General features: G+C 44.3%; 2 protein-coding genes across 3 annotated transcripts in view; one reads left to right on the top strand and one right to left on the bottom strand.

The window, feature by feature from the left end:
- Positions 1–3624: 3624 nt before the first annotated feature.
- On the top strand, positions 3625–7913 carry arpc5b (actin related protein 2/3 complex, subunit 5B). Its single transcript, XM_069521691.1, has 4 exons — positions 3625–3883; positions 5737–5808; positions 5946–6122; positions 6199–7913. Exons 1-4 carry the CDS (start codon positions 3755–3757, stop codon positions 6259–6261), a joined length of 441 nt encoding a protein of 146 aa, XP_069377792.1. The 5' UTR covers positions 3625–3754; the 3' UTR covers positions 6262–7913.
- A 157-nt stretch (positions 7914–8070) lies between these two features.
- Positions 8071–12606, bottom strand: part of hmcn1 (hemicentin 1) — a 72929-nt gene continuing 68393 nt past the window's right edge. Inside the window, exons 99-107 of one of the 2 annotated variants that reach the window (XM_020098378.2) lie at positions 12476–12595; positions 12090–12224; positions 11898–12011; positions 11430–11555; positions 11138–11266; positions 9757–10125; positions 9513–9632; positions 9290–9416; positions 8071–9158 (exon numbers count right to left, since the gene is read on the bottom strand). In XM_020098378.2, the coding sequence (XP_019953937.2) occupies positions 8792–9158; positions 9290–9416; positions 9513–9632; positions 9757–10125; positions 11138–11266; positions 11430–11555; positions 11898–12011; positions 12090–12224; positions 12476–12595 (1607 nt within the window). In that variant the 3' untranslated portion in view covers positions 8071–8791. The remainder of the gene's footprint in view (positions 9159–9289; positions 9417–9512; positions 9633–9756; positions 10126–11137; positions 11267–11429; positions 11556–11897; positions 12012–12089; positions 12225–12475; positions 12596–12606) is intronic. The other variant, XM_069521685.1, reaches the window with a different exon arrangement.

The raw sequence follows: 12606 nt of genomic DNA, 5'->3' as shown, positions 1-12606 counted from the left end.
TCAACTTTAATTAAGTGCTGGTTCACTCAGATTAAAATTCAGTTAAAGAAAGACAGTAACACTCCTCTGTAACTTTGTCACTTTGGTTTATAACACAGGCAGAATATTCCAAATTACAGGTATTTAGGTGCTGGTGATCTAAAACAAGCTGACAGGACATGTCTCTGTCCCCCCCCCCAGATCATGCAGTCTTCAGGATTTGGTTTCTCTGGGTGTTTACTGTGACAATACAATGAAGGTCACCAGTTTTTGAGTATTTACAACTTCCCTGTTGTTTGACGATCATCTTGTGTGGACATTGATTCTGGGAAGATGAAAAACAGGGATGGCCTTTTTTAGTTTTGAATAAAACTTTTTCAAACCTGTGAGCGTCAAAATAAATGTTGTGCACCTGTTATGTGTTTAGGGCTCGAATCTAGTTTTAATTTAATTTATTTTAATTAATTTCGATCAACCATTTCGATCGTCCATTTTACCGGTCAAATGAATAAATGAATAAAGAAATAAAGAAACTGGAGAAAGTTGCGAAACATCCGACAAACAACTCAAAAATGTGTATACTATGATGTTTTATACACTGGAAGTAATCATTTCAATGTGTGTTTTTTTGTGTTCAAAACCACATTTAACTTGCCTCATATTCAGTCCAGAAGAGTCGTGTGTAATAAAGAGTAATTCAACAACTTCATTCAACCTCAGTGCTGGAACCATGTCACCAGCACAGTATTCTCAACAGGCTCTGAATAAAGAACGTTTAATTCAGTGTGATGCTACGAATCAAAACTCCAGAAACACTTTCCCCTCCAGAGGACGAAGCCACCCACAGTCTCTCCCGGCCTGAAGACCTGCTCCAACGCAGCACCCTTTAAATCATTACATTCCCCAATTAAATCATCATCCGAGAGCAATATTCCTCTCATGTGAGAGTGCTAATTATGTGCTCAGGATACTTAGCTCTGGAGGTAGGCCTCTCCTCTGGCACGGAAGCACCTAGCTGCACCTGCAGATTTGCTCTGACATTAAAAGCTGGAGCACTCAGACACGTCGACAGTTTTTCTGAAGATGTTTCGGGTCTCATCTCCTCTGCATAGTGTCTCCGTGTGTGTGTGTGTGTGTGCGCACTGTACAGTAGGAGAAAGGCCCTGAATATTGAAACTTTCCAGGGCTTGTTGTTAATTTTCACATTCACGTGGTCATGTATGCACCTGCATCCTGAGCCCTGATTTGTTGAGTCATTCACATAGCACAGACGAGCTGGGGCACTCCGCAAAGCCCACAAAGAGGAAATCATGACCAATGCACGCAATGCCCTTGTGTCTGAGTGTGTGTGTGTGTGTGTGGGGAGTGGAAGGAAGAAAGAGAGAGACAAGGAAGAGAAAGTGTCTACAGGGGAGAGAGAATTTGAGCAGTGAGTGTGTGTGTGTGTGTGTGAGGGGGGGGGTTAATAACATTCCACAGTTTCACAACCATAATCCTACTATTCTTATTCTCTATGCAAACACTTTCTCACACTTCCTGCATCTTGTTTGGTGTGAATGTGTGTGTGTGTGTGTGTGTGTGTGTGTGTGCATGTGCCAGTAAGAGAAACATTAGTCTGTGTTATTGTCTCTCTCCAGAAATCAGAAGGCCACAGAGAGCAGACAAAATCCAATTTTTTAACAGAGTTAGGAAACATGTTAGTGTGAGCCAAAGAATTCTGGGTCTGTTTCCCATGGCAACATCAGAGGAGCCAGAATTCCAAATGACCTCATGTTAGTTTTGGGGATAAAAACATTTGTTCTGCAGGCAAATGTGACTTTTGGTGTTTATTCCAAATCTGATCATCAAAGATGAGTGTGAGTGGAAATTGTTTTTAATTTCCTGCAAAGACAAGAAGAATCTAGTCTCTGACATCACAGAGCCAACGTGCTCATCACCACAGACCACCCATCACAGCCCAGTTAAATAAATAGATCCACCACAGCAGTGAACTGGCCAGCAAAAAGAGTGTGACTCAGCACACACATACACACACTGGTAGCTCCTGTGTGTGGATCCAGATTAACCTCAGATTTCCTCACTGGAACAGTTGTGTCCGCGTCTTATCATCAAAATGACTAAACGACTAAATGATCCAGCAACGGGGTGAAATATACAGATTTATCAAACATTTGACCCCGTGTGTGTGCACATGAGTGTGTGCATTGTTTAGTCTGAATGGAAAACGTTGCACTGCGCACAGTTAGGCACAGTCATGTAGAGATTTACGTTTTCTGAATTCCACACAGGAAACTCATTTGAATCATTTTAAGTGTTTTTAAAATGGTTTTCACTGTGTTGGAATGACGTTTCATTTATTATTGAATGTTCCAGCAATTACATAATATTAAAATAAAATAAAATTGACAAAAATCCTTCACATGCACAAACATCACCTATGAAATATTATTTTCACTTTTAGTCAGTTTCTGTCATAGATGAGTTGTTTTCAATTCTCTAAGCTCTTTTTTTAACGAAACTATTGATTTCTTTAAAATACGACATTTCCCTAAATTTGCTGGGACAAAGTTTCTGATAAGTTTGGCAAATGAAAGATTAGTTAATAATTACAGACGTATGGCAAAGAGCACAAACATATCAGAGCTATAGCTGAAGACACCAAGGTCATGTCTGTGATTTGTGGGATTTCTAAGGGAATTAATAAGAATCATTCAAACAAACTTAATTTGTTTTACATGCTTTTGCAGTTTAAAGCGCTTCACCATCACAAGTTCACACCTTTTAAAATTATTATTGGATTTTATACTTTTGTATCTCCAGTCTTGTATTTTAAGTTTTACTCTTGCATTGTTTTAACTTTTTTTTTGTTGAAACACACTTACATCTGCTGCACCATCATTGTTACAGGCTAAGTTAGTCTAATGCACAACTTTGTACAGCTTCAGTTGTTCATCTTTAAATCTGCATTTATATTTGGCTTCAATACTCTGCCTCAGTAACTCGTGTCTGTCAATCACCTTGTACTTGAAATATTTGCATCGTCAACATATCCATTAGCACATACTTCTTTACCGTGACAGCTTGAGTTCTGGTGGCTCAACTTCCATCTCACTGCAGTGCACTTATTCTTGACTCATTGACCTTTTGTTACTGTTATGTATCCATCCATCTATCTATCTATCTATCTATCTATCTATCTATCTATCTATCTATCTATCTATCTGTCTGTCTGTCTGTCTGTCTGTCTGTCTGTCTGTCTGTCTGTCTGTCTATCTATCTATCTATCCATCCATCCATCCATCCATCCATCCATCCATCCATCCATCCATCCATCCATCCATCCATCCATCCATCCGTCTGTCTGTCTGTCTGTCTATCTATCTATCTATCTATCTATCTATCTATCTATCTATCTATCTATCTATCTATCTATCTATCCATCTGTCTATCCCTCCCTCCCTCCGTCTCTCTCTCTCCCTCTCTCTTTCTCCCTCTCTCCGTCTCTCTCCCTCCCACTGTAACTATTTATTAGGTTTGATCGCCCTCTAGTGGCCGACACGGGGGAACGCAGACGGTGACCCGCAGTTCCGAGCCCCCTCCCCTAGGTGGCGACAGCGCGCGCACGGGGCCTCACCTAGACGTCGCAGAGCAGAAGGGAAGAGAAGAAGAGGGCGCCGCTGTGAGTGACAGACGCGAGAAGCAGAAGCTCTGACACGTTTCTTTGTTTTTAAATCGGAAACATTTCGGTTTCGGAATAAAAATCCACAGAAGCGACATGTCGGCGAAAACCTTCCGGCGAGTGGACGTGGACGAGTACGACGAGAACAAGTTCGTGGACGAGGAGGACGGAGGAGACAACCAGCTGGGTCCCGACGAGGCGGAGGTGGACTCCCTCATCAGACAATATCCTTCACACGGTGCCTGTCAGAGCTGGACACACACACACACACACACACAAACACACACACACACACACACACACACACACTGTGGGTCCAGGGCTCAGGTCGATCTGCTGGTTCGTGTCAGTCTGTGTGAGGGGGCGTCAGGCTGCTGCAGGCCGGTCACTGTCCAGACCTGCCTGACAGTCACATTCCAGGGATTTCTGCTCCCAGGCTCCACAGTATATGTATGCACAGTATACGTGTTTAAGTACACGGCCTCCACGACAGCCCGCAAATGCCCTGAGTAACTTTCATGTTTTTCTGCAGGAGTACTTCTGTGTGACTACATCTTATCCAGGAGGCTTGTTCAGACACAGGGAGGTACAGCTGGTTCTGTTTGTACACAATGTGCAGCTCCTGGATGTCTGATGATGTCATATAATATCAACAACAACAATAATAATAGTCATTTGTATTTATATAGCAGCACGCATTATATAAACAACTATAGAAGGTATCAAGGGCCACATCACTTAAAAAAGGACACAGGTTTCGGGACACCTACACATTACACCTAAAATTGAACAGTCACTCATCATCTACTCACCACTCTGCCGATGGAAGGGTGGATGAAGTGTGTGACTTGAAACGAGGTCATTCAAACTAAGTTTTCAGCCTAAATCTTCCAAAATGTCTTCGGTGAGCTGAAGCAGTAAGATTTCTCTTCACTGGAAGTAAGGACCCTGGTCCAACCGATGTCAATGGGACTGATTGAAACACCTGTGATGATTAGGAGGTTTGTCTCAACGTGTCCCAGAGCGACAAATCAGTCCAATTCAAAAAGCACAGTGACGTCTCGTAATTCTTCCATAGGGTTGGGGACCTGACAGCAAAGGTCCCGTCACCCTCTGTCTTCATACTGGACAGAAACATCTAACGCAGCCTTATCAGAGGCTGGAGAGAAGCTTAGCCGGGTGCTTCGGTGCCATGCAGGGAAAGTTACTAGTAGTATTCTCTCAGATGTATTCACAGATATATTTGAAGTATCTACAGAGAAGTGTATGTTGTGTTTGAAGTGCTGCTGAGACGATGGCTTCAGTCTTACAGGCCTTATAAGGTATGGAAGTGCTCATTTCCTCATTGAATCTGACAGTAACCTCCCACCTTAGTGCAGGAGAATCTGAAGACAGACCAAACACAATACTCAGAACATGAACATTTAAAGAAAAGCATTCTTGTCTAATTCAACAGGGCTTGTACTTTGTAAAAAGAAATGCATTTTAAAGTTATGTGAAAACTACTGTAAAGCTTCAGCAGGTCACGTTTGAGAAATCTTTCAAAGTTTGTGCTTTTTGTACAAATGTTATTTTATGTGCTACTGACCCACGTCTGCATCTCAGGCAAGAAACTGTCACTGAAAACGACAAACAGGGGAAGTCGCTCACTTTATTTCTGTCTAACTCAATTATACTGAATCTTAGTTCCTGTTGAACGTCTTCTTCTATTTTTGCCTGAATAGGAACTTTTATCCTCCGTCAGTTACATGTGTGTTGCTCCACAGTCAGTATGAACAGGAGGAATGATGCAGTAAATCTTTGTTTCAGGACAGACCTGGAAAAATCGTGAACCACTTTTAAGGTTCTCATTCGTGTCTTTGTAGAAAAGAAATGTTATTTGATGTCATTTGCACATTTTATTCCAAATAAAAACAATCCACCCCGGCCTGCAGACATAAAGCACACTGACACACACTGACACACACTGACGGCAAAACTGATCTAAAACCTGAGAAGATGAAACATTTACAGCTTGTAGTGAATATGGTGGTTATTGTGAAGGTTCCTGCTTTGCACCCTTAACCACACCCTGCACAGGAAACCTCGTGGAGGCTTTACACGCCGTTCTGAAGAACCCACCAATCAACACCAAGAACCAGAACGTCAAGGTGGGTGTGGATTTATTCCTCAGCTTTCCTCACTCTGAAGTGAATTCTTGCAAACATACACCAGAGATAAAGATCTGTCCGGATACTCACTTCTGTAGTCGCACACCCAAACTAATCCATGATCGTCTTTGTTCCAGGAGCGGGCTGAGGGTCTGGTGCTGAAAGTGCTCAGTGCCTTTAAGAGCAGTGACATTGAGAAGGGGGTGCAGTCTCTCGATAAGAACGGCGTGGACCTGCTGATGAAATACATATACAAGGGCTTCGAGAGGCCGTCGGAGAACAGCAGCGCGGTCCTGCTGCAGTGGCACGAGAAGGTAAGCTACCGCAGATCAGCGGAAACTCTGCTTCAAACGTTGCCCGCTCACATGTAATGTTCCCGTGTGTCTCCAGGCTCTGGCAGCTGGAGGAGTGGGCAGCATCGTGCGGGTTCTAACCGCGAGGAAGACGGTCTAAAAGAGGAACAGGGGATCGGTTCAATCCACATCACTGATACAAGGGGAGCATGTCACTGCACGGTTCATGTTACATAACAGATGGTAGAGGAGGCTAAAATGGAAAAACGGATTTTTAACTCAATGTGATCAAGGCTGAAAAGGAAAACATATAATCTGGGTCACGTTATGTTAAAAATGGGTTTTCTGGTTTCTTCCTACCTCCACTCTCAACATGAGCACAAACTCAGTGAGAACTCCTCCTGATCCCCCCCCCCCACTGACTTCCACCCAAACACACAGAAGATGTGTTTGGGTGGAAGTCAGCTTCTGCTTCGTTTCACTCAGGAAAACAACAACCTGATTCTCAGACTGTAAATCCTCCCACTGCATCCCACTATTACACTTCAACGGGGGGGGGGTCTCCTGAAAAGCACAATCACAGATGGAGGGCGGTGGATTCGCCCATGGGGGGGGGTGTTGTGCTTCTGTGCTTCTCCCTCGTGAAGGGGAGGGGAGTGGAGGAGGGGGAGCTCCGATGTTATCCATCCACCCAACCATCCTTTCACACTGCCCGCTGCCCTAGTTAAGGATTATTACCCACGATGCATCTCCACCACCACTCTTTATTAATCCCGTTCCTTCCATCCTGTTAATGTGTGACGCTCTGCCGCTGTGCGGAGCTGAACGAGGCTCCGCTGCTCACAGGAGCGGTTCTCTGGGCTGTCAGGAAAATGACATCACCCTGACATTTAGTTTAACTTTGATATTTAACAGGAAAGATCATCCAGGATTAAATTGTTTTGATTTTGTTTCAGTATTTTTCACTCGACTGAAATGAAATACCAGGTTTACAAAAAAATTGTTTCCCGATGAAGATAATAATATGAATATTTTGGTGTCTTTACAAACAGAGCGAGTTTCAATTGATTTAAAACAGTTTGCATGATCCCATTTCTGACATTGAATATTTTCTCGAGCATTTCATACTCGTCTTTTGTACATGTTTTGTGTGATTTTTGTATCAAATCTGTTGAATTTCACGCCATAGGATTTTTATATGAAATCCTCCACACACAGTATTGTCTTCCAGTAGAAATCATACTGTTACGACCACATATACCTTTATGTAATGAGGAAAACAGGAAAGAGTCGTCTGCCGTATGAGGTGGATTGTGTCTGTTGCCAAATGATTTATCTTGCTTGAGTTATTACATGTTCACATGAAACACATGAACCTAGAAACAGTGTTACAATTAAAAAACATTTGATTTGATGTGAAAATCCTCATAATTCAGTTAAACATGGTGTCGTTTGATTTTTTTTCAGTCAGATGCTGTGAAAGTTAATCATGGATTTCACAGTCGATGTTACTTTTGGAAAAAAACACAAAAAACATTGTGTTTTTCACCAGTGGATATTCAGACATGAGTCGTCATGTCATCAGTGACGATGCAGCAAGACATTAGAGATGTTTTCTCATGCAGTAACGGTTAGTTTTACATGAGAACAGGAAGCAGAACTTCTCCTGCTTCTTGTTTTTCTAGTCAGAGTTGCTCCTCCAGCCGAAGGCAGGACGACGAAGCTCAACACAGCGATGTACAAACTGCCTTACTTGAATATTCCTTTTTTATGTTTGTGCTTTTTTGACAATAAAGAAAGTATGAATGCTGATCAGAACTTTGTCGAGATGTTTGATTGTGTTTTATATGCACAGAAATGGTATTGAGGTTTGAGATTGGCTTCTTGGATTGATTCTTATTCTAATAACGAGTGAGATAAAGTAATGATGACTCAGTGCTGTGCAGCTGCAGACACACATCACACTTGATTTCAGTGTATATTCATTTATTGCATTTTTATTAAAAAATGGATAGATTAAGTACAGTATGGCAATACATTATGAGAAAAACATATGTACAAGTCATTAAAATAAAATACATCTTGGTATGAAGTACTGGATGGAGCGTGACTCATGATGTAATAATCAGTGTACTTATTGATGGGGGGGGTTTCTAACTGAGTGTACGAGGGGTCGCTACCTGAGGCTGTAGAACACGTGACAGTCGAGTTCTCCATCTTCACGATGAGCACCATCAGTCACTGCTCCACTGCGGCGAGCGATTACACGAGGGATAAACAGACGAGGGAACTGTTTCCTGTTCAAGCACTTCCCAATAAGTTAATAGATGTAAATAAGAGACAAGCAAAGATTTCTAAATCGGGGCTGAGGCCTTCTCTCTGAGAGAGTGTCGGACGTTTTGGCTTCGAGGAGCAAAATCTCGTTTGATTGTGTTATAAATAATTCCGAATATCAAATATTTGAAGAGTTGTCCTAAAAGACTGAAGTGAGGTTTACAGAGATCTGCGCTGATCCAAACCTCCTGTTGCTTGTTTCCCTCTCTACCCCCTCGTGTCTCCGGGGCTGTGTGCTGCTCACAATAAGTCTTTTTGCAGTCTGTTCAATGATGTGGCTTCTTCTCCACAACCACTCACACGTTCACACCACAATTCACCGCCGCACCTCAGTGTCGCGTCGTTTTAAAGTGCTCTCAGTAGGGGTAGGCAGAGACGGCGATGTAGACGATGAAGGTCGTCTGGTACTCGATGCCTCCGTCTTCGCTGTAGGAGAGGGCTCGGACCTTCATGCGGTACGTGTGGGGCTCTCGCAGCGCCCGCGTGGTGAACAGCACTCCCTTCAGGTTCTCGTCTCGCAGGGCGAAGGGTAACGTGACATCCTCGTCCACCACGATGAAGGTGGTCCTGGGGTGCATCACGCCGTCCTGCGTGTAGGCCACCAGCCGGATGAGGTCCTGATTGGCCGCGATGCCGAAGGGAAGAGACAACAGCTTGTACTCCAGCGCATAGGGGCTCAGCGTGCACTCCAGGTCGTTAGGTGGACAGTTCTTCAGGCAGAACCTGCAAGTGTGAAAGTGGGAGAGAAAGAGAAGTGACACACAGCAAAGGGCCGGAGGTTAGAATCCGAACTGGGCCACTGTAGAGGCCTGATGCCTCAGTTCCTAAGTGAGTGTGTTTCTGCAGAGTTTTACCCTGTGGCTGGATCCCTCTGGTAGTTCGGCGGACAAGGTGTGTCGATGCACTGGTAACTTCCTCTCATGTTGAAGCACATTCGGTTCGCTCCACACTGGATGTTCTGCTCCTGGCACTCGTCTATATCTGTGGATACAGAAGTAAACTCAGGTCAAACTGGAGAAAGATTCCCCCCCGATGATGTGACGTTGACAGCTCCAGGAAGAAGTTGGCGTTTCTCACCTTGACAGGTTTTGCCGTTGGTCATGAGGCGATAACCAGTGGGACAGAGACACCTGTGGCTCCCAGGTGTGTTCATACACTCGTGTTGACAGGCGTCCCTCACCTCGCACTCATTGATGTCTGACGGTGACACACAGAAAATTAAAGCCCATTTCAAACTTCCCAGTTCACATTTTCAACAAACCCTGAATCAGCAGTGAAGCATCTCTCCCTCATCTCATCCCTGCCTGTCCTCCATAGTTACCTAAGCAGCTGCCACCCCTGGACTCAAACCCTTGCTGACATGCGAGGATGCCGAGCTGTGCTGAATGTGTACGAGTCTCTCTGCGGCTACGGCTCCTATAGTGCCTCCTTGAGGTGGCCGCGTAGGAGTGGTAGCTCTGAGAGGCCAGGTTGTGGTACAGCTGCTGGTTGGCGCTGCGCTCAGGGGATGACTGAGATGTGCGGTAGCCGTAAGAGTAACTTTCATAGCTGGGCAGACGCTCCAGGCCAGCGCAGGATTTGCCGTCGCCCAGCAGGTGGCGGCCCGGCGGGCAGGTGCACTTGTAGCTGCCTTGGGTGTTGATGCACTGGTGGGCACAGGGCTGTGGAAGCCGCTCACACTCATTTATGTCTGCCCTCAGCACAAAGAAAGACCAGCACCAGGAAAAGAGAGAGTGATAGAAGAGAAGGAGACAAAGGTACGGAAATAATAATCGAGAGAGCAGGGGATATGAAAAGAACAAGTGAAATGGTGCGGGCCATGAAAACAGAGGAGAAAGATGAGGATGAGGGGGAAAAAGGGGATATGTTAATTACCCCAATGTTCAACAATACATTCAGGTCTCTGAGACAGAAATGTATTGACATTATAATCACATTTGTGGAATTTGAATGAGAGACTGATTTGATCTCATCATATCCAAGAAAAGAATTCTAGTCTATTGCACATTTCATCCCAAGAAATGACATCAGGTGGTATGTGATATACACATGAACAGTTTTTGACAGACAGACATCAACGTCCAGGGTTAATGATGTCACGGGGGAATGAATGCCATTACAAAGCAACACCAGGAAATAGCCAGATTCACACATAAAGGGGATATTGGAAAAGAGGGAAAGGAAGCAGAGTGAAAGACAGAGCTGTGACGGTGCTGGTCTTTTTATGTCGATGTGTCAATGAGGAACCGCTTTTTGCAATTTCTCTCTCTGGAGTCCTCTCTCACCCTGACTCTTATCTGACAGTGAAGACAAGGACACTTAGAATCAACCTTTGGACAGTATGACGCCATGCACTAGATCTCTGCAATAAAGAAACCGGTCTTTGCATTTATTGTTAGGAGTTAAACAAGCCGTTTCAGTTACAGCATTTCAGAGATGTGAGCAAGCAAGCAGCAGAATCTTGTATCAGAACTAGACTGCAGATGATGTTATTTTAGACTTTCAACAGGAGTGAGTCACCCACACAGAGAGGAGGAGCTGGCAGAAGCAAGAAAGCTGATGCAGGGCAGTGGCGTTTCAAACTGCTGGCCGATGCTTTGCTGAATATCCTCAATTAAACATTAGGCTGTTTACAGTTCCTGCTCCTCTTTTATCCATTACTGATGAGGTGGTGACAGCGTAAAGACAAAGAGTGTACGTACCGACGCAGGCCTGTCCTACTCCCTGAGATCTGTAGCCACGTGGACAGGTACAGTGGTAGCTGCCTCTGGTGTTCTCACAGATCTGGTTGTATCTGCACTGATGGGTTCCATCTCTGCACTCATCAATGTCTACGACAGACAGCACAGTTCAATTTGTTAACCCCATGACTAAAAATACAGAAGTAATCAAACACAGTGCAAAACTGAATTCTCTGAGAGTCTGTATTGTTTCATATTTGTCCGTCAGCTGATTCTGTCCAACATAGTAACGTAACTCTGGCTGGACGCTCACCTACACATGTCCCGTTGGCACCTTTGGTCATACCGTTGGGACACAGGTCGATACAGGTGTAACCACCGCGTGTGTTTTTACACTGTTGATCTGAACGACAGACCCTCTGTCTGCACTCGTTGATATCTGAGGCGAGAGAGAAAAGAGAAGAGGCAAAAATAAAAGTTGAGTCATTTCTTCCAGGAAAAAATAATTTCACATAACATTTCAATCATAATTATCGGAGCAATGCTGAATTGTAGATCAATTAAAAAGACGTTAAAAACCAGCCTTTAAATCCAATATTTATCAGGGCAACTTTTAAAATATGAATTCTAAACAGCTCTTCTGCTTCAGGACGCCATGGATAATATCCACCATTCAGTTCTGATTCAGTTCACCATGTGTGTCTGCAGGGGGCGCTGACGGTCAGTTAAAGTTACAGTGTTGCTTTAATGTTGAAGATTACAGGTGAAGCAGGAATCTCACCAACACAGCGTCGGTTCCTGAGTTGAAATCCTGGTTCGCAGGCGCAGCGGTAACTGCCGATGGTGTTGAGACAGTGTTGATTACACGGGTGAGACTCCTGACACTCGTTCACATCTGAGCAACATAAGACACGTGACGATTAAAAAAATTCAATGAAGGACTCCGGGTGATCAGTGAAACGCGTTGACGTACCTGTGCAGCTGAGACCGTCGGTTGTTCTCCTGAAACCGCGCCCACAACGCATGACACATCGGTAGGAACCAATGGTGTTCTCACAGTCCTCTCCATCGTGACACACGTTACCGCCCAGTGAACACTCGTCAATGTCTAAGAGGGTGGAGAGCAGCAGTCCAAGTTTCATCCAGGCACAGTATATACATGTGTGTACTTGTACTTATATATTTGTGAGGACTATTTTGAGCACAGATCTTACAGAGTGAGGACATTTTGACCAGTTCTCACTTTTTCAAACGCTTGCTTTTAGGGTTAGAATTAGGTTAGGCATAGAAGTACAATAATGTGTATTTGTTTGTGTGTGTGTGTGTGTGTGTGTGTGTGTGTGTGTGTGTGTTGTGTACCCTGACAGGTCCGGCCATCAGCTGAGATAGTGAGGCCTCGGGGACAGGAGCAGTAGTGGGTGCCCATGGCGTTGTGGCAGGTGTGAGAACAGGGGTTTCCTACCTCACACTCGTTCTCATCTACAGCACAT

Source organism: Paralichthys olivaceus, chromosome 3 (assembly GCF_024713975.1).
Source record: "Paralichthys olivaceus isolate ysfri-2021 chromosome 3, ASM2471397v2, whole genome shotgun sequence".
Classification (NCBI taxonomy): domain Eukaryota; kingdom Metazoa; phylum Chordata; class Actinopteri; order Pleuronectiformes; family Paralichthyidae; genus Paralichthys; species Paralichthys olivaceus.
This window is presented reverse-complemented; position numbering and strand designations above follow the sequence as displayed.